Raw genomic sequence first — 21989 nt, forward strand, 5'->3', positions numbered from 1 at the left:
GGTAGACTGACAAAAGTAGAAGTTTGTATAGTATGGCACGTGTTATAGAGACAGGCTTTTGTACAGGCTTCAAATTTAGCTTTCCTTTGAATATTCACCGGTTTATGAAAAGTGGTTTAAAAACCTTGCAAAGATTCATTTTACTACAAAAAGGAACAGACTTTCTGAGGTCTGAAGGGATTTGTACTTGAAGATACTCCAGTCAGCAGGGGGTCATGTTGAGCCTTCTGCAGACAGAATTGTTTCAAATCTGCGGCTGCCTGGGAAACCTTCACGCGGTTGAGCCCGGCCTCCAGCCGGAGCTGTTGAACCACTTTCTTCATAGCGGCGACGCTGGAGGAACCAGACATGGCGCACGCGAGAGCTGGGCAGATCGGCAATCCGTCGGTGGATCGGTTGTGGGTCCTCCAAGGGTAATTGTAAGGAACAAATGCAATAAGGACTGTAAACCACTCAGCACCATGCCTGGTAAACAGTAAATATTTATTTATATTATTATTACTAAGAAATATATGCTAAGAATTTGGGGGTATTTAGGAAGAGGAGAGCATCCAAAGGAATAAAAAGATATAATCCCCCCCAAAATAAAATCCCTATCAAAAACCTAGCAGGCTTTATTGCAGAAATTGACAAGCTGATCCTGAAATTTATATGGAAATACAAAGGCTCTAGAAGAGCCAAACCAGTTTTGAAAAAGAACATAGTTAAAGGACTTACACATTCCAAATTCAAAATGTACTATAAAACTACAGAAATCAAGACATTGTGGTACTGGCATAAGGATAGACATGTAGATCAATGGAACAGAATAGAGAGTCCAGAAATAAACATTTTTATGGTCAATTTCTTTTTAAAAAATATTTATTTATTTGGCTGCACCGGGTCTTAGTTGCGGCATGCAGGATCTTCGTTATGGCATGCGGGATCTTTTTTTTTTTTTTTTTTTTTTTCTCAGTTGCGGCGTGCGAATTCTTAGTTGCGGCATGTGGGATCTAGTTCCCCAACCAGGGATCAAACCCGGGCCCCCTGCATTGGGAGCACGGAGGCTTAGCCACTGGAGCACCTGGGAAGTCCTTGGTCAATTTATTTTTGACAAAGGTGCCAAGGCAATTCCATAGGAAAAGGATTGTCTTTTCAATATATAGTGCTGGTACAATTGGATAACAGGCAAAAATATGGAGTTAAACCCTTAGCTCACACTATACACAAAATAGATCACAGACCCAAAAGGTAAGAGCTGAAACCATAAACCTTTAAGAAGAAAACATGGGAGTAGGGGACTTCCCTGGTGGCACAATGGTTAAGAATCCACCGCCAATGCAGGGGACACGGGTTCGAGCCCTGGTCCAGGAAGATCACACATGCTGTGGAGCAACTAAGGCTGTGTGTGCCACAACTACTGAGCCTGCGTTCTAGAGCCCGTGAGCCACAACTACTGAAGCCCGCGCGCCTAGAGCCCGTGCTCTGCAACAAGAGAAGCCACCGCAATGAGAAGCCACGCACCGCAGAGAAGAGTAGCCCCCGCTCGCCACAGCTAGAGAAAGGCCGCGCGCAGAAATGAAGGCCCAATGCAGCCACAAATAAAAATAAATTAATTAATTAAAAAAAAAAGAAAACATAGGAGTAAATCTTTGTGTCCTTGGGTTAGGCAAAGTGTTCTTAAATTTGACACCGAAAGCAAGATTCATAAAAGAAGAAATAAATTGGACTTCATCAAAGGTAGAAACTTTTGTTCTTCACAGACACCATTAAGAAAATGAAAAGACAAGCTACAGACTGGGAGAAAACATTTGCAAATCATGCATCTGATGAAGACTTGTATCCAGAATATATAAAGAACTCTTGCAATTCAATAATAAGATAACCCAATTTTAAAATGGGTTTAAATATTTTACCAAAGAAGAGATATGAATGGCTATTAAGTACATGAAAAGATGTTCAACATAGTCATTAGAGAAATGCAAATTAAAACCACATCTACTAGAATGTCTACAATAAAAGGAGAGAATATCAAGCATTGGCAAGGGTGTGGAGAAACTGGAGCTCTCATATGTTGCTGCTGGGAATGTAAAATGGTGCAGCCACTTTGGAAAAATTTGGCTGTTCCTCAAGATGTTAAACATACATTTACCATAGGACTCAGCAAATGCACAACTAGATATTTACCAACATAAAGGAAAATATGTTCTCATAAAAACTTGTACACAAATGTTCATAGCAATATTATTCACAACACCCAAAAAGTGGAAACAATCCCAATATCCGTCAACTGGTGAATGGATCAACAAAAGCGGTATGTCCATAAAATGGAATTATATTCAGCAATAGAAAGGCATGAACTACTACTGATAGATGCTACAACATGGATGAACCTCAAAATCATTATGCTAAGTGAGAGAAGCCAGAAGCAAAAGACCAGATATTGTATGATTCCATTTGTATAAAATGTATATTCCATTTATATAAAATTCCATTTATATAAAATCTATATATAGAGAGACCACTAGTGGTTGCCTGGGGCCAGAGATGGATACGGGGATTGACTGCAAATGGGATTGACATGAGGGATCTCTTTGTGGTGATGGAAATGTTTAAAATCTGGATTGTGGTGATGGTTGCACAACTCTGTAAATTTACTTAAAAGCATTGAATTGTATACTTTTTTTTTTTCTTCTCGCGCCTTGCAGCTTGTGGGATCTTAGTTCCCCGACCAGGGATTGAACCCAGGCCCCGGCCGTGAAAGCGCCAAATCCTAACCACTGGACCGCCAGGGAATTCCCCAAGTTGGAGCCAATGTTAATACTATTATTAATAGCATTATTTTCAGTCACATTTCTATTTCCAATAAAATTTTCTGACAGTGAAGCACATTATATACTATTACCAACAAATTTTATATTTTTTATTGAGATATAATTCACATACCATAAGATTCACCCTTTTAAACAGTACAATTCACTGTTTTTTAGTATATTTGCAGTTGTGTAACCATCACCACTAATTCCACATCTTTATTACCTCAATGGGTTTTCTGAATTGGCTGGTACGGTGTAACTATTTAGAATGTAAGATAAATTCGAAATGTAGGAACTTATAAATTTAGAAGTTAAATTTGTTCAAATTTAGGAACTAAATGCCTCCGCCCAAATACAATATATTGTACAGTTTCTACCATCACTTAACCAATGAATGCATTTATTGAAATGTAACTTCCTATTTTAGGTTAACTGTTGTACCCAAAACTTGTGTGATAGAAAACATATATATATATATAAATACATATATATGTTTTATATATGTAAACATATATGTTTACAAAATGTTTATTTTATTGAAGTATAGTTGATTTACAATGTGTTAATTTCTGCTGTACAGCAAAGTGATTCAGTTATATATACATCCTTTTTCATATTCCTTTCCATTATGATTTACCACAGAATGTTGAATATAGTTCCCTGCGCTATACAGTAGGACCTTGTTGTTTATCCATTCTATATATAATTGTTTGCATCTGCTAATCCCAAACTCCCAATCCATCCCTCCCCGACTCTCCCTCCCCCTTGGCAACCAGAAGTTTGTTCTCTATGTCTGTCATTCTGTTTCGTAGATAAGTTCATTTGTCATATTTTAGATTCTGCATATGTGATATCATATGGTATTTGTCTTTCTCTGATAGAAAACATATATTAATTTTAATCTTGCTTAAGTATTCAATGACCACAGGTAACTGAAATACTCATTTCTCCCTACATTTTTTTCTGGCTGGAAATGAAGACCTGTACATGATAGAAAATTTGTAAAGTGTAGAAATGCATGACGAGAAATGAAACTTACTGTAATTCTTTTTAACACGACGAAAAAGGGGTTAAGAAAGTCTCAAAAATCTTTAAATTTTAAAATACCGATTTATTGGTAATCGTTCCAGTGAAGAAGTGGGTTTTCTCGGATTTGTTTTTTTCATACAGAATAGTTTGTTGTTATTATATGCACATTTTACTGAAAATCAGGAAGTCAAACAAGAAAGCAATAGCTCTTACTAGAAACAAAATTCCAAGTATATTAAAATAAGTCAGAGATTATAAATATCTTTAGTATATTCACTACTCTTTGCTTTTTTCACTGTTTTAAAAAACAAATCCCCAAAGAATAATTTTACATTTGATTTTAGAGCAGGTGATTTTTAACTATACTTTCTTACATTTAAGATTTACAAAAAATATGTATGTACAGATTGTTTTACGTTCTTGGGATTAAAAAAAACATATTTGATGACTCCCAATTTCCACTGAATACTATCTGTACTCTCAAACATGACATTTGAAGACCTTCACTTTTCATTAGCTGCAGAAAAAGTACATTGAATATTTAGAAACAAGAAAGAGTAAAGAAAATAGAAATGGAAATTCGGATCGACTTAAAAAAAAAATTGGGGCGCTCTCACGACACCTAACTTCTATCCAGTGCTAGCTCCATTAGCGCCACCATGGACCACCTCCCTGGCTCTAGAAGCCTCCCCCCGAGAACAAGTTAGAGACTTTGCTTTTGCCCTCCCTGGGCCGCGGAACCTCCGCGTGAGGGCGCCCTCCCCACCGCCAGCTCGGTGCGCGGCCACTTTCCGGCCAAGGACACCGGCCGGACCCGGAGCTGATCTCGCCTTATTAAATTATAGAAATCGGTAAAGAAGGACATCCCCAGTGCCTATCCTCACACCCCAGATAAGAATCCCAGGTTTCGGGAAACTCTTTCGGCCCTCCCCACGGGAAACGGAAATGGCTACACCCTCCCCAGCGCGCGCGTCGGTTGCATCACCCGCCTAGTAAGGGGCCTTTTTTAGGGCTGCCCTCACCGTTGCCTGCACAAATATGCAACAGGTCTGCTGCGAATAGATCCTGAAACTGGCCTTGTGTTTTTTAGTCAGCCTGCCGGCAGGCACTGTACAAATCCATGGGGAGAAAAGTCCAAGCAGTGAGGCCTCCGCTGCACCGGCCAGCCTCCTCTCCCAGGCCTGGGCCCTAGTCGGCCCTCCCGCCTCCGCTGCCCCGCCCTGCACAAGGGGGCTTGCGAACGGTCAGGCAGCCACCCGGACGACTTCCTTCCTCTCCGGGCAAGATGGCGGGGGGTGAGGCTGGTGTGACTTTAGGGCAGCCGCACCTTTCTCGGCAAGATCTCAACACTTTGGTAAGTCATCGCTCTGGCAGGATGCTGAAGGAGCTCAGGAGTGGGGATGACCGGGCCTTCCGGGAGGCTTTGAGACGAGGCAGTGCCGAGCTGTCGGGAGCATGGGTTAGGAGGGAGACCCGGAGCCCGGCGCCCTAAGTCGTGCTCGCGCCGCTCCATGCGCCTCTGCTAGTGTGCGAGCTGGGAATGAGGCTATGCGGTCGTGGGACCCCGAGCCTCCCGAATGATTTGGCTGGAAAGTCACAGTGTTAAGTGTCATTAAGGCTTTTCAGTTCGGAAGGTCTGGGAAGGGAGTATCTACACTGTCCTTAGTGCTAATGCGCTCGAGGTTGGGGGACCTCAAGCTTCCACATCGCTCATAGTCAGTGTGTAACGATGAAGGACTTTTAGGGCTTCCCAGTCATCAGAGTCCAAGGTTGCTTGTACAGAAAAAGCGCTTTAGAAGTAGAAGAGGGCTATTCAAATGGTGGAGAGCTGTAGGTAACAAATGTAAAGTCAAAGTTGTGATTTGTCTTATGTACAGCGATTTAAAATAAAAATGTTCGATTGCAGGATGTTACCAAGTTGACGCCACTTTCACATGAAGTTATCAGCAGACAGGCCACAATTAATATAGGTAAGATAAGAATAACTTGGAGACCTGACTTATTTGATCTCCGGCCACTAATTTTAACCTCTCCCTTTGTGTGATTACCTGAATTACGTGAAGATGCAGATATTCAATAAATAGATGTTCAGCTCTTGCGAGCCAAGCACCTGCTAGATATTTTTGGGAAGCCCATGTTGCCCGTGCCTAGCTTACAGACTAGGTGAGAAGAAGCGATAAATACATAAGAAAAGTTTAATAGCATAAGGTGATTGTAGTCACGTAGCATTTTAAAGAAGAGGGGGAAACGCGACTGTACTTGCCACATAGGGTTATTGCAAGGGCAGAGTTTGCGGAAGTTTTGTTTGATATATAAGCTATTATTAACTAGATAATTTTATTTTCTTAATTGGCACATAGAACTTTAGAGAAGAAGTTATGTTGACTGATTGTAAATTTGGGGTATTTGAGAGTCTGCACAAACAACACAGTAAAACCTAGTTAAAAGTAAGGCTCTACCATGAGGCTGTTAAAAACTTATAAGATATGTGCTACCCTTGACAGCATTACCGTAATGATACCTGAGTTGTTTTCTTGTTTTCATGGATTCCTTTTTGTTGTGTGAGGGCTCCTCATACCTATTTACTTCACTCTGAAAATGCTGGAAAGTTTCTTGATATACAAGATTTCATGTACTTTTTACCAAGTGTTTATTTTAAATGAAGGCATTCTTTTCTGTGAGTAAAAACATAAGATGGGTAGCTTTTATTATGCTGAGTATGGTTTAAAACAAGGTTGTCGGTTACATGGAAAGTTCTCCTCAGTCCTGTATCAGAGTAAGTTTTTTGTAATCAAGGATGTGTAGGAGGAGAAATTAAAGTCACTATTGGTTTTACATTGATGTTTACAGTGAGTTATGGCTTTGGGTTTTCTACTCTAAAACTGAAAAAATATGTTGTGTAACTGAATGCACATGAATTAATTTTTTGTACTTTGTCTATAGGTACAATTGGTCATGTAGCTCATGGGAAGTCTACGGTTGTAAAAGCTATTTCTGGAGTTCACACTGTCAGGTTCAAAAATGAACTAGAAAGAAATATTACAATCAAACTTGGCTATGCTAATGCTAAGGTGAGCTGTGTACAGTGAAATTAGAAACTAACTTTAATTGTTGAATGTGCAGATAACAAATCCAAGTCTTTTTTTCATTGGAACTTTTAGATTTATAAACTTGATGACCCAAGTTGTCCTCGGCCAGAATGTTATAGATCCTGTGGAAGTAGTACACCCGACGAGTTTCCTACAGATATTCCAGGGACCAAAGGGAACTTCAAATTAGTCAGGTGACCTCTTTTCTGCTAAAAACACTTTACACTTCATATTTTGTTGTTGTGTGATTTGTGCTTTTTGAAATATTTAACTGAGATTTTAAACAGTGAACCTAATTGTTGAATGGCTTTATTTTTGCATTATTTTGTTTTTCTTGTCCATAATGACAATAATTTGAAAAGTCAAGTATTTAAACCTACATTAAGAGATGTACATGTAAGTTCTCCAAAGGAAAAGTATCACATAAGCAGAATGAAATGGAGGGAAACACAGCTCATTGGATTTAAGGGATTCTTTTTGCCAGGCCTCCTAAATTTCTCTTAAACAGTGTGGTTTCTGTTTCTTAGAGGAGAACAAAGCCATTCTTAATCACGTTTTTTAAATACACGGGCTTGTTACCCATCTGTTTTCTGAATATGATTGCGTATACTTATTCTTTATTAGAGGATACTGTCATCCACCCAGCGATGTTTATGGGGGTTGGGGATATTCCACAAAGAAATTGTAGATTGGGGCAGAGCTGGGACTAGGGAGAGGCGAATGAAGCCCAAAGTTTAAGGGGAGGGAGAAGCTTTAAAAAGAAAAGAAAAGAAAAAAAGGGCTTCGGTAATCAAGATAAATAGTATTATTTATTTATTTTTAAATTAAAAAAAAAATTTTTTTTGGCCCCACTGTGCAGCTTGTGGGATCTTAGTTCCCCGACAGCTCAAACTACTAGTGTTTTGCTTTTCATTATCACTTGGGGTTTTTTGTTTGATTTGCTTTTGTCATGGCATTGTTGCTGATCCTGTTTTCATTTAAATTTTTGATATTTTGTTCATCATGGATTTTTTGCATGAATTTTGATTTTTTTAAATATTAAATTTAAATATTGTTTTGATTACTGGATTTTTTGGGGCACCCCCTTAAATTTTGCACCTAGGGCGAGTGGCTCACTTGCCTCACCCTAGTTGTGGCCCTTATCAGATATCAGCAGACTTTTCCTGCAAAAGGCCCAATAGTAAATATTTTCAGCTTTGCAGGCCATAGATTCTCTTTGCAACTATTCATTTCTGCTCTTGTGTTGTGAAAGCAGACATGATGTGCATGAGTGGTTATGGTAGTGGGCCAGTCTGCTGCCCATATTTTAGATCGTGAGTGTGAGCATACAGTTATTAAAAATAATGATTCCGAATGAGTAGCATAATTTTGTTTAAATGGTGCTGCCGTCTGCACTTCAGATGGGCAATTCCAGCTTTTCAAGATGCTAGAGAAGTTTTTGGCAAATTTTTTCAGATGGCACTGCCCATTCTGTTAACACTGGTTTAGCTTTCAAATCAATGACATTCCCAGTATATACTTTATACCATATTCACTTTGATTGGATTTGGGAGTTTTTGTATCCAGTTATTTCTACACATAGCTAATTTCATTTGCTTTGTAATCATCTGCAGTGATTTTACTCTCAGCCAGTAGGTAATTTTTGTTGTTGTTCTTTTCATATTTTATTTTTTCTCTCCAGTTTTATTGAGGTATAATTGACATACAGCACTGTATAAGCTTAAGGTATACAGCATAATGGCTTGACCTACATACGTTGTGAAATGATGATCACAATAAGTTTAGTGAACATACATCATCTCATATAAACTTAAATGAGTAGAAAAAAAATTTTTCCCTTATGATGAGAACTTTTATGATTTATTCTGTTAACAACGTTCATGTATAACAAACAGTGGTGTTAACTATATTTATCATATTGTACGTCATATTTCTAGTACTTATTTATCTTATAACTGAAAGTGTGTACCTTTTGACTGCTTTCATTCGATTCCCCCTCCCTCCATCCCCCACCTCTGGTAACCACAGATCGGGTAACCACAAATCTGATCTCTTTTTATATGAGTTTTTTTGTTTGTTTGTTTTTGAAGTATAATTGAGCCAGTAGGTAATCTTATTTCTAAGGTCTAGAAACACCAAGTCCTGTAACCACTTGACTTTACAGAAATAAGAATTATTTCCATATTCTTATTTCATATTTATATGTAATATTCATATTCTGTATTCAAAGGGATTTAATTTTAGGAAATCTGTAACTCAAATGTTGAAGTATTGATTGGTCTTAGGACTGATTGCTGTTTTTTAATTGTTAGACATGTTTCCTTTGTTGACTGTCCTGGCCACGATATTTTGATGGCTACTATGCTGAATGGTGCCGCAGTGATGGATGCAGCTCTTCTGTTGATAGGTAAATACGTCAGAACTGGTTTGGACAAATCATTGTGGAGCAAATCCAAAATGGACTATTTAAAGGGAAACTAAGGCCTTTAAGGGCCACATCCAGTACCTAAAGGTGACGGAAATGGGAACTAACATGTCAACCAGGATGATATCCTTGTCTACCAGCTATCACAAAATACTAAAGATAGACCTAGGGCAGATGTCTTGTGAGAATTCTTTTGGTAGTGTATATTTGAAAAAATCAATAGCATTTTCTGCCCTTAGATCACATGAAATGATTTATTAGTTTTATATTTACATGTAAAAGTGCATGTATTATTTTTGTGTGTGCATCTTTGAGTTGTCTACTGCAACACTGGTGTATAATGGTTTTATTTAGATGCAAATCTCATAATAAGTGCTGAAGTCTAGATGAATTGGGGTTTTCAAGGCTGGTGTTGTGCCACCTTCCTTATGTGAGCTGTCAAGAGATTTTGTTGCTATGGGATATAATTTTTAAAAGTATGCCGAGCATATATAGTACAGGACACCTGAACATCATCACTTAGGATGGTCATTAAGGTGCCCAAAAAACATACCTATTTCTTTATAATACCAATGGTTGTTTTTAGTGTTCTTCCCTCGGTTTGTTAGGGAGTAGCCTCTGATAGTAGCTGAAATTCATGGACTGTGTTAAGTGTCTTCCCTTAATTACTCTCTGCCTCTCAGGAGCTTGACTGGGCCAGAACGTCTCTAAGACTAGACAGAGCCAGAGGGCTCTTCCTTATGCCTGAGCAAAAGCTAAGGGCAGACCCTGAGATGCCAAACTTGTGGATTCCAAGCTTTTGGCTTAGGACCAGGGAAGAGAGCCAAATGATCAGGAGGCTCCAGTGAATCCAGACACAGTGGATGAAGCAGGGGCAAAGGTGGATGCTCGGCAACGATCCAGGACTTTTGCCTTGAGTAGGGCTAGGGCATTCAAGCGTTTCCTTTTTTAGATGTCAGCTAGTGTTTTTTTGGTAGTACAATACACGTAACACAAAATTTAGCATTTTAGCCATTTAAAGTATACAATTCAGTGATATTAAGTACATTCACAGTGTTCTACAAGTGTCAGCACTGTCTAGTTTTGTAACATTTTCATCACCCCAAAAGGAAACCCTGTGCCCATTAAGCAATCACTCTGATCCCCCTTTCCCTCAGTCCCTGGCAACCACTAACCTGCCTTCTGTCTCTTATGGATTTGCCTATTCTGGCAAATATTTCTAGCTAATTCTCATGCATTTTTTTTATTCTTTATCATTTAGCTGGTAATGAGTCTTGTCCTCAGCCCCAGACTTCTGAACACCTGGCTGCTATAGAAATCATGAAACTGAAGCATATTTTGATTCTACAAAATAAAATTGATTTGGTAAAAGAAAGCCAGGCTAAAGAACAGTATGAACAGATCCTTGCATTTGTACAAGGTAAGAAGCCATAATATCTAATAAAAATCCTCCTCAGTGATAGTAAAATAAACGAAAGCATTTAAAAAAAAAGAAAAAGAACCTTAAGTCTTCGGAATTCCCTGGCGGTCCAGTGGTTAGGATTCTGCACTTTCACTGCTGAGGGAGTGGGTTCAATCCCTGGTCGGGGAACTAAGATCCCGCAAGCCACGTGGCATGGCCAAAAAAATTAATTAATTAACTTAAAAAAAATCCATAAAAAAAAAACTTCAGTCTTACACTGTTCTTACTGAGTAGCTACTTTTAGAATTGAAACTGACAATGATTTATTTTATCTTTTAGTGTTCCTTTCCTCTAACAGCATAGTGTTTTTCATTTCAGGGAAGACATCTTATTATTGATATTTGATCCTCTCTTAGCCTTGTTTTTCTTGTTAGAAAGGTTGATTTCCTATGCACCCAGTTCTCTCATAACAAAAAAGAATAAATCATTTTGATTAAAATATCATTGTGTTTGGTCCGTTTCTTTCACCAGCCTGTTTGACATTTAGTTAATAAGGAGCAAATACTATATATGCCATCAGTCTTTGATTAGCAGAGTCTATAATTTTATCTTGACATTTATTGGGAAGTTAATTACATGTTATTAGAAATCTTTCAACTAGTAAAGTGCTCTTTCCCAGGAGTGTTAGTATTTTATTCTTTTGAGCAGTTTTATCATTTTGGTGTATTAAATATATCTATTAATATATTTTGATTTTTTTTTCCCTTAAATGCAATAGTATTCATTTTCAGGAGCAAAAACAAACATAGAATACTGGCACTTTTCTAAAAAGAATTATCATTTTCTACCTGTTGCTGGCATTTGTGTGGGGATGTTTAGGCATCTATTTTAGTAATCTTAACTGTTTCCTATAATATGTAAAGAACAAGTTCTGTAAAACTGAAGAATTTTGATCTTTCTGAATTTTGTCTTATAGGTACAGTAGCAGAAGGAGCTCCTATTATTCCAATTTCTGCTCAGCTAAAATACAATATTGAAGTTGTCTGTGAGTACATAGTAAAGAAAATTCCAGTACCCCCAAGAGACTTTACTTCAGAACCCCGACTTATTGGTAAGTGATAGGATTTTGTCTGATCTTTTCCACGTTGGTGATTCCTCTTTAAGGGAATCAGCAATGATTTCTGCAGAGGTGATAATAAATTACAATCTCCATAAAATTTTTTTTGAACTCAATTAATTCTGAGATTGTATTAGCAGTGCTAGACTGCATTACTGATGAGAGAAAGTTTTGAATACAGAAGGAACTTTTAGTCTTTTTGTGCTTGGTATGTGATATGTTACGTGATTGAGATGGAGTAATGCATTATTCTGTGTGGAATTATGTTTTAGTCAGGAGCAGGATATTAGAATTTCCATATAAATTATTTCATTGTACCATTAATGAAGATTTTCATCTCTTTCAACTTATTTAAGTTCATAGTACCAATATTGGTATAATTTGATCATCTAAACTCGTGATTTCTACATAGATATAGGAGCCTTTTCAAAACGGATATTTGAACCCCTCCCTTCATCCAGGCCCCCCCCCTGTGTGTTGTGGGAAGGGTTCTTTTGGGTGATTGTGATGTGTACCCCTTGTTAATGATCACTGCTCTCAGGACTGAAGTGCAGGTCACATAGTTCTAGGGTTGTGGGGTTTTTTGTTTTTGTTTTTTTTTTTTTAATTAATTAATTAATTTATCTTTTGGCTGTGTTGGGTCTTTGTTGCTGTGCGTGGGCTTTCTCTAGTTGCGGTGAGCCGGGGCTACTCTTCGTTGCGGTGCACGGGCTCTAGGCGCGCCGGCTCAGTAGTTGTGGCTCGCGGGCTCAGTAGTTGTGGCTCGCGGGCTGTAGAGCACAGGCTCAGTAGTTGTGGCGCATGGGCTTAGTTGTTCCGCGGCATGTGGGATCTTCCCAGACCAGGGATCGAACCCTTGTCCCCTGCATTGGCAGGTGGATTCTTAACCACTGCGCCACCAGGGAAGTCCAATCCTAGGGTTGTTTTGAAGTTTTAAAACTACATTTTTAATGCAGAAATCGTAATATAGAGGTATAAGAAGAAAAAGGTCTACAATCTCCCTGCCTCACCCCTTAGCCCTGAAGTAACCAAAGTAAACAGTTGGTGTGTACTATTCCCGCACCTTTCTCTTTGTTCATATCATCATGTATAAACATATACACATTTCTTGTTTTAGTTTTTGTTTGTGGAAGTGGGATCATACTATGCATAACTAGTTTTTTCTTTTTTCCTTAACAGTATATGAAGGTTATCCTTCCACATCATTACATGTGCTCTAACATTCTTTTTTAATAGCTGCATGATACTCCATACTATGGGTGTACCATAATATGCCTCCTATCAATGAACTTTTAAGTTATTTCCACTTTTTCCATCGTAATTAAGGTTGCAGTATACTTAGTTGGAATAATATTAGATTTTGTCACGAAGTCCCCCTTGTATAAATCTTATGTGTCTACTATTTTAGAGAAGTTAACTTAATCAAATTTTTCTGAAGTTAAAGTGAATAGAATTGGCTTTAATTTGTTTTGTTTTTTTTAGTTATTAGATCCTTTGATGTCAACAAACCTGGCTGTGAAGTTGATGACCTTAAGGGGGGTGTAGCTGGTGGTAGTATTCTAAAAGGAGTATTAAAGGTAAACTGGGTTTTGGTTGTTGTGTTTTTATTTTGTTTGTTTTTCTCTTGTCTTAATTAGGAAAATAGTATGAACACTCCAAATTGAAAAATAATTTTTTTCTTCATGGTGTCTAGTACTTGATATAGACTTCTTTGTTTACTATTATATCTTTTGAGTGTGTTTGACCTCTAACTTGATAGGCTTCTATGAATATGGAGCACATTTTATATGGTGATAGGCCTGTGTGGTAGGTAGTTTGAAACATTTGGATGGTTCTGGTTTTGAAGATCTCTCCCACATCTTTTTTTTTAAATAGTGATCTTTGAAATAGAGAAAGGATTGCTTTTCAGTTTTGTTTTCTTCCTGTTAAGACTTTTTGTATGTAATGGAAATCGTGTTGTCCCACAAATTCTAATCACTAATTTATATTTTTACAGGTGGGCCAGGAGATAGAAGTCAGACCTGGTATTGTTTCCAAAGATAGTGAAGGAAAGCTCATGTGTAAACCCATCTTTTCCAAAATTGTATCACTTTTCGCAGAGCATAATGATCTTCAGTATGCTGCTCCAGGAGGTCTTATTGGTAAAGATTTTTCTCTCATCCCTACGTTTTTAATTTGTGGATATTCATGGTACTTTTCATGAGAAACATATTACTCATAAAGATATATTATAGATTTTTATTATTATATATTATAGATTTTTAATTTGATGTTTAATAATTGAATGGGGTAGAGGAACATATGTGGTTAAGCTGTTGATTTTAGGTCATAAGATGGTTTCATGTGTTTGTAAAAATTATTTTTAAACATAAAGTAGAATTTTGGTTTAGTTTTTAAAGTAGCTCCTTTTTAGCAGTAACAAAGTAAGTTTTATGTCCTATCATTTAAAATACCTAACTATACTTTTTTTTTAGCTTACATGGTTTTGGGGGTAGAGTGGTGGTGGTTTTTTGTTTTTGTTTTTGTTTTTTTTAATGTATGTTTTGCAAATGGAGAGTTACCCACAAATGTCAGCTGAATCATGTCAGATCATAGTTACACTGAGGTGGGAATTAAAGAAGATAACTTCCGTTATGTTGGAATTACTGAGATAATTTATGGATCTTCTGATCTCATACAATAGTGTATTACCAGATACCCAGAAAAAGGCAAGGTACAGTGAGAATTAGAGGTATTATAACTTTTGGATTAAAGAAGAAAACATATGGTGAAGGAGTTTGTCTTTTTGTTCTCTGGTGTTTGGCTATATAATTCATTTTTCTATTGTATCTTGTAATTAGGAGTTTACCGTGTATAATTTTATCCTTTTTGTTTGTTTTGTAAACAAGGAAACTCTGGAGACTTCTAAAATTTAACTTATGGAACTTTTCAAACATAAAAGTAGATTAGTGTAATGTAGTGTAATGTGTGGTCATGTAGCCACCACCCAGGTTCAACAGTTAATACTTTACCACTCTTTTTTTTTTACTTTGGCCACGCTACACGGTTTGTGGGATATTAGTTCCCCGGAACCTGGGCCCACGGCAGTGAGAGCACCAACTCCTAACCACTGGACTGCCAGGAATTCCCAATACTTTACTATTCTTGCCTCATCTTTGTATCTTCTTCCCTCTTCTCCTTGAAAGACGTACAGCTAAAATATTTTGAAGTGGATCCCAGGAATCATATAAAGTCTTTAAGCTATCTTTTTGATCAGCCTTCCAGGGGAGAAATGGCAGGCAAATATCCTGAAAACTACTCATTATGAATTTCGTATCTTTTCAACCTTCATTAAGGATATTCAGGCTCATTTTTGAGTTAGGCTCTTAGCTCTGTTTGTCCTTTGCTTAGAATTTAAATCAAGAGAATCTTTCTGTTCTCAAATGCTCAACTAACCCATAGGTTTACAGTTATGTTTCTTCAGATAAAACAGGTATTTTGTCACATCTATGTAGCTAATACATGAGTATGAAAATATAAGTGTGTATTAAAATGTATAAGTATATGCTGTACTTGTTTGACTAAGTTTTTTGGGTAAACAGCTTTATAGGAAATAAAATGTTGAACAATAAAATGTATATCTTATTTTGTATTAGGAGTTGGAACAAAAATTGACCCCACTTTGTGCCGGGCTGACAGAATGGTGGGGCAGGTACTTGGTGCAGTTGGAGCTTTACCTGAGATCTTCACAGAACTGGAAATTTCCTATTTCCTGCTTAGACGGCTTCTAGGTGTACGCACTGAAGGAGACAAGAAAGCAGCAAAAGTAAGTGCTTTCTGTAATTCCTGTTCCAAAAAAAGTGACAGTGAAATTAAGACCAGTTTTGAGGTTCATTTCTTTTCAGCTAACATGGGATTAAGAAAAAAGAAGAGGTAGATAAATTTGACTTCCTGAAAATTGAGAACTTCGGTATGGCAGTCAGTTCAAAGTAAAACAAAACAGGAAACAGTACGTCATGTATGACAGTGACATGATAATTCCTATTATCCATGTGACTTTTTTAAAAAGTCTTACTGAGATCAGGTTGGCAGAGATGGAAAATTGCTGACATCTTTTGTTGGCAAGGTTGTAGGAAAATAAGCAGTTATTTGGAAAGCATTTTCTTGATTTTGGGGTTTATTTTTCCCCCCTTGATTTCCCTAGGTGCAAAAGCTGTCTAAGAATGAAGTGCTTATGGTGAACATAGGATCCCTGTCGACAGGAGGAAGAGTTAGTGCAGTCAAGGCTGATTTGGGCAAAATCGTTTTGACTAATCCTGTGTGCACAGAAGTAGGAGAAAAAATTGCACTTAGCCGAAGAGTTGAGAAACACTGGCGGTAAGTTTATTAGCCTTTGTCAGTGTCTAATAAAAAAGACAGAATCAGTTTTCTTAACACACGCACAAACACACTTTACCTTGAACGCAACAGTTACTGTACTGTGGTTTCAACTCTCAACTGTTTATTCGAATGACTTCGAAATCTGTGTTTCTAGGCCTGATTTGTGATAGACACAGCCTATGCGAAAACCAGTGAACTTAGGTTTAATATCTCCCTTATCTTTTTCTGAACCGTTTGAGGAATAGGTTGCCCCTTGATGTCTTAATACTTTGGTGTATATTTCCTAAAAACAAGGATATTCTCTTATATAACCACTTAACAAGTTTAACATTGTTAAAATACTGAAATCTACAGTCTTTTCCAGTTTTATCACTTCTTCCAGTAATGTCCTCTGTGTCCTCCATCTAGGATCATGCATTGCATTTAGTTTTCATGTCTCTTGATCTCTAATCTGGAACTTCCTCAGCCTTTCTTTCTTTCTTTCTTTTATTTTTAATTAATTAATTAATTTATTTATTTATTTATTTATTTTTGGCTGTGTTGGGTCTTCGTTTCTGTGTGAGGGCTTTCTCTAGTTGCGGCAAGTGGGGGCCACTCTTCATCGCAGTGCGCGGGCCTCTCACTATCGCGGCCTCTCTTGTTGCGGAGCACAGGCTCCAGACGCGCAGGCTCAGTAGCTGTGGCTCACCGGCCTAGTTGCTCCGCGGCATGTGGGATCTTCCCAGACCAGGGCTTGAACCCGTGTCCCCTAGCATTGGCAGGCAGATTCTCAACCACTGTGCCACCAGGGAATCCCTCCTCAGCCTTTCTTTGTCTTGTCATTGGCAATTTTGAAGAGTACAAGCTAGTTCCTTTCTAGACTGCTCCTCAGTTTGGGTTTACTTGGTATTTCCTAAGATTAGGTTCAGGTTATGTATTCTTGGTTGGAATACTTCCGTGTAGGTGGTGATGTCTCTCCTTAGGGAGTCACAGCCAGAGACACATGATATCTGATTCCTCCTTGTTGAGGTTAATTTTGATCACGCAGTCAAGGTGTTAGCCAGTTTCTCCACTATATGGTTACTCTTTGTACCCTTGCGAATAAGCGTTCTGTGGGGAGACTCTATGCAAATAGCCTGCTCCTCATCAAATCCCACCCCGCTGGATTTAGCATCCACTGAAGATTTTTGTCTGAATTGAGCTTGATTATGGTGTTTACAAAATGGTGATCCCCATCCCCCAACTCCACCACTCCTCATTTATCATTTGTCATTCTTTCTGCCCCGTTATTTACTTATCTAGTTATAATACGCACTCATGACATCCTATTTTATTCAGTAGGTTATGATTCATTACTGTTCTTATTTATTTATTTTGAATTTTTGAATTTTATTTATTTTTTATACAGCAGATTCTTATTAGTTATTCATTTTATACATATTAGTGTATATTTGTCAATCCCAATCTCCCAATTCATCCCACCACCACCTCCCCCCCGCCAAGTTTGTTCTCTCCATCTGTGTCTCTACTTCTGCCCTGCAAACTGGTTCATCTGTACCATTTTTCTAGGTTCCACATATATGCGTTAATATACGTATTTGTTTTTCTGACTTACTTCACTCTGTATGACAGTCTCTAGCTCCATCCACGTCTCAACAAATGACCCAATTTCGTTCCTTTTTATGGCTGAGTAATATTCCATTGAATATATGTACCACAACTTCTTTATCCATTCGTATGTCGATGGGCATTTAGGTTGCTTCCATGTCCTGGCTATTGTAAATAGTGCTGCAGTGAACATTTTGGTACATGACTCTTTTTGAATTATGGTTTTCTCGGTATATGCCCAGTAGTGGGATTGCTGGGTCGTATGGTAGTTCTATTTTTAGTTTTTTAAGGAACCTCCATGCTGTTCTCCATAGTGGCTGTATCAATTTACATTCCCACCAGCAGTGCAAGAGGGTTCCCTTTTCTCCACACCCTCTCCAGCATTTATTGTTTGTAGATTTTTTGATGATGCCCATTCTAACTGGTGTGAGGTGATAACCTATTCTTATTTATTTTGATACCCAAATTGTCGAGGATTTGTCCAGTAGAGACCCTTTAAGTGACTCCTATGTCCTTTTGACATTTCCCCTTTTTTTTTTTACCCTATTATTTTATTAAGGAATCCATTTCTATGACTGTCATGAAACCCAGGCTAGGTTAGCAGTGATGCATTCTGGAGGTAACTACATCCCACTCTGGACTTTCTGGTAATAGCCACTGTCTTCTCTACCTCAACTGAAAACCCAGAATCAGTCCCTGCCCTCCTACCTTGGGAAGATGCCAAAGCCAACTACATAAGAGGCTTTTTCAGAGAAGATGACTTTTCTTAGAAGACAAACCCTCTGCTTTGTTTTACGAAGCAGATAGCAACCCCATGGACAGGTTGGGACTTGCGCAAGCCTCAATATTTCCCCGTTGGGTTTGTTTTTGTTTTTGTTTTTTTGACAGTTCCTTACTTTGTGGCACAAGATGTTCTGGAATCATCTTGTACGTCTCCCCTGCTCCAGTTTAGAATTGGTCATTTCTCCTGAGGGGGCCCTGGTTCCTCTTAGTGGGAAATGGTATTAGCAATGCAGATACGGGTGCTAGGTGTGCTTGTTGCTCCTAAGGTGCTGTTGCTTCAGGGCGCTTCGAGTGGATAGAGCTAGGAAACATGCACATATTGTTGACTCCTGTCTCTTTTCTCTTTTCCTGGTTAGTTACTGAATCTACTCTTTCCTTTCTATTCTGTGTGACCTCATTATAGCCCCTACCACCATCATTTCACACATAAAAGTTATTGCAAAAGATTCCTAATTTGCCTCTTCCACTGTTACTTAAGCACTCAGTCAAAATTAATCTTCGTAAAACATTTTTTCATGCTGTACTCAGTAATTTTTAGTAGCTTCCCACTACTTTCTGATATTCAGGACCTTTCTGGAAGCCTGCTTGAACGAATTTTAAGTTTCTCCTGCTTTGTCTCATATAAACCCTCTAAATTAGACTGTTCTGTGTCCTGATTGTCGCCGTAATTACTCAAATCACCCTTGGCTTTGTTTTTTTCTCATTACCTACCTCCCTTATTAAGGCTTCCCTGGTACAGTGCCTCAGGATGGTCTTTCACCATTTACTGTTCAGAAGATATGAATTATTACTCTCTAATTTAGAGTTAAACTTTTTGTTCTCTTTTAAGTAAATCACTTCTGCTTTGTGGTGATTTATGCCTGCTTGATTTTACTCTCTTGTGTGATTATACTATTTGCTGTTATAGACATACTGATTTACAGTGTATTTTAAAAGAAAGGAATGATCATTTTGTGTCTGTGTACTATTTTTTTTAATATTTATTTATTTATTTGGCTGCGCCGGGTCTTAGCTGTGGCACACAGGATCTTCGTTGCTGCGTGCGGGAGCTTTAGTTGTGGCACGCGAACTCTTAGTTGCAGCATGTGGGATCTAGTTCCCTGACCAGGGATTGAACCCGGTCCCCCTGCATTGGGAGCGCAGAGTCTTAGCCACTGGACCACCAGTGAGGTCCCCGTCTACTAATATTGTAAGAGGATTCTATCCAAATGAAACTTTATACGTTGCTTAAAAATTAGCAAGTATGTTAAAAGAAATGAAAGCATCTGAATGATCCTTATATTCTTTAGGTTTGTTGTTTTTAACCCATGCTTAGGTAAGTTCTGTTGTAGAAGCGACAGTTGAGGTAGCAGTGTGGCCTGACCAGTGACTAGAGCAGACATTGAAAGAGAGAAGCAGCAGAAATCCCTCTGCTCTTGAGAGTAATCTGTTTATAGATTATCTAGTCCCCTAGGTCTTCTCTTAATTTCCGTTACCAGCAAAAGTCATGATAAAGCAAGCCGTGGTGATCTGTTGAAGTGCTGTGAATGGTTAAAAAACAAAACAGAACAAAACATAAAAGCATTTTTCAAAGAGGAAAAGAGAATGAAATTTAAAAAAAAAAAATCAGACTGAGGTGGTTTGTGTATCAGCGTGGCTCCTTGGGCGGACCAGAATGTTCTTCATTAGTGGTTCTGAGGGGCAGGTATATTTTGATAAGAGTGAAGATGAGCATATTTGTACTAGCACCTTTTTGTTTGCTTTTCCTATCATTCCTTCTGGCTAGAGCCCATCTCTCTGGGTCTAAGAAGATAGTGTGAGCTTTCTGAAGGAGCAGGTTTTGGAAACAAATTTAGATTTAGCAGATAGGCAAGTAAAACTAGTTATGTCATGTGATTATGTGGTAATGATAATGAAATGGATATAAAATTCATGATTTCTTTTATTTTCATTTTGCAGTTTAATTGGTTGGGGTCAAATAAGAAGAGGAGTGACAATCAAGCCAACAGTAGATGATGACTGAAGAATTAAATAACAGATTTGGATGAAGTCGGAACTTCTCTTAACAACCTAGGGGTATATTTTCAAAGCAATAGTGAGGAATTAATTTCACAGCTCATTACCTTAGGAGTAGCTGTAAGGTTATTCTCATTTTTTGGTGATGAAAATTTAACCTCTAGTACTAAAATAGGGTCTACAATAAATGTAAAAATTGGCATAATGTTGGATTGAATCTACATTTTACCAGAAATTAATCATTCCCAAATAATGTCTAATTTATACATCAGTGCAGGTTTGAAAGGAAACTGCTACAACCAGCCTTTGCTGTAGCACACATACCACTGAATCTGTTTGAAATAAAATTTTTCTTCTTATTTTTCATGATTCGTCTTTGAGTAGCTCCAGGCTTGAAGGATTATTGTCATGAGTAAAAACTTGAAGACAAATTCTTGAAGACCAACTTCCCTTTACCCCATATTTTATGTTGCTTTTATCTTTTTAACTTTGAGTGACAAATTAATAGGTTCAAATAAAATTGTCCTTTCAGGCATGAGGGCTTGTTCCCATGGACACACCTTTCTCTCCCCTTTTTTTCTGGACTAGAACGCAGGAAGCTAGAGCCCGAAGTTCTCATCCTCTCCCTGTGACGCCCTGCGATTGTTTCTGCATTGCTTTACGCCCAAAACCCTACAGCCTTCCCCCATTGGAAAGTACTGTTAACACCAGATGATTTTAGTTAAGTAACAAAGATCTTTCCAGGCCTTATTTTATGTTTTTTCTTAACTGCTTAATTGATAAGGTTATGATGTAGATTCTAATATCAGTAATCTTTGGAACTTTCAGGAGGCAAAAAATGTTATACAGCAAAGGGTGAGCCCTTTCGCTTTTAACTTATTCTCCGTGTTCCTGCACTTTTCCTGTGTTGTGCATTTTAATTTTTGTTTATTTTTGTTTCATGAAATTCTGTTAAAGCCGTGGTTCTTAACTCTGGTTGACATTAGAATTGTTGGGGAAGCTTAAAAAAAGATAGATGCTCCACAGAGATTCTGATTTTAATTGGCTTTGGGTGGAGCCCAGGCATTAATTTTTAAAGCTCCCCTGTGTTGAGTAACAAATTTAGAGAGTTGAGAAGTAGGAGTATCAAATAGCAGAATCTTACTAAGGTTTGGTAGTCTGATAATACTCTTGTTTGCTTTTCTTAAATTTTCATTTAATGTGGGACTTGATGCCACAGTTGTAACCTTGTGCTCTTTTGGGCATTGGACATGCTGCCTTGTAGAAGTTTAAAAGCTGTGGTTCTGGTTGTTAACGTAAGTTTATAAGTTTTGGGGCAACATATTAATGTTATGTACTTGCTTGACTTTGAAGGGTTGTGTTACAGCATAGAGAACACACTTAAATGAAACGAGGTTTTAATCCAAAC

General features: G+C 37.9%; 2 protein-coding genes across 2 annotated transcripts; one reads left to right on the forward strand and one right to left on the reverse strand.

Annotated features, from left to right (window-relative positions):
• On the reverse strand, positions 1–399 carry LOC133082469 (guanine nucleotide-binding protein G(I)/G(S)/G(O) subunit gamma-5-like). The gene has a single exon (XM_061179065.1). The coding sequence runs from the start codon at positions 348–350 to the stop codon at positions 144–146; it is 207 nt and encodes a 68-aa protein (XP_061035048.1). The 5' UTR covers positions 351–399; the 3' UTR covers positions 1–143.
• A 4515-nt stretch (positions 400–4914) lies between these two features.
• EIF2S3 (eukaryotic translation initiation factor 2 subunit gamma) lies at positions 4915–20940 on the forward strand. Its single transcript, XM_061177926.1, has 12 exons — positions 4915–5178; positions 5731–5794; positions 6768–6895; positions 6986–7107; positions 9226–9320; positions 10600–10758; positions 11717–11851; positions 13340–13434; positions 13854–13998; positions 15493–15662; positions 16041–16213; positions 20525–20940. The coding sequence occupies exons 1-12, from the start codon at positions 5110–5112 to the stop codon at positions 20586–20588; spliced, it is 1419 nt and encodes a 472-aa protein (XP_061033909.1). The 5' UTR covers positions 4915–5109; the 3' UTR covers positions 20589–20940.
• The last annotated feature ends 1049 nt before the right edge of the window (positions 20941–21989 follow it).

The sequence above is a fragment of the Eubalaena glacialis genome, chromosome X (genome assembly GCF_028564815.1).
Source record: "Eubalaena glacialis isolate mEubGla1 chromosome X, mEubGla1.1.hap2.+ XY, whole genome shotgun sequence".
NCBI lineage: Eukaryota > Metazoa > Chordata > Mammalia > Artiodactyla > Balaenidae > Eubalaena > Eubalaena glacialis.

Coding starts and splice junctions, on each gene's coding strand:
- LOC133082469 (XM_061179065.1), bottom strand. CDS start 350: ATGTCTGGTTCCTCCAGCGTCGCCGCTATGAAGAAAGTGGTTCAACAG.
- EIF2S3 (XM_061177926.1), top strand. CDS start 5,110: ATGGCGGGGGGTGAGGCTGGTGTGACTTTAGGGCAGCCGCACCTTTCT. Junction 6,896..6,985: donor TTGGCTATGCTAATGCTAAG/GTGAGCTGTGTA, acceptor TGGAACTTTTAG/ATTTATAAACTTGATGACCC. Junction 13,999..15,492: donor TGCTCCAGGAGGTCTTATTG/GTAAAGATTTTT, acceptor ATTTTGTATTAG/GAGTTGGAACAAAAATTGAC.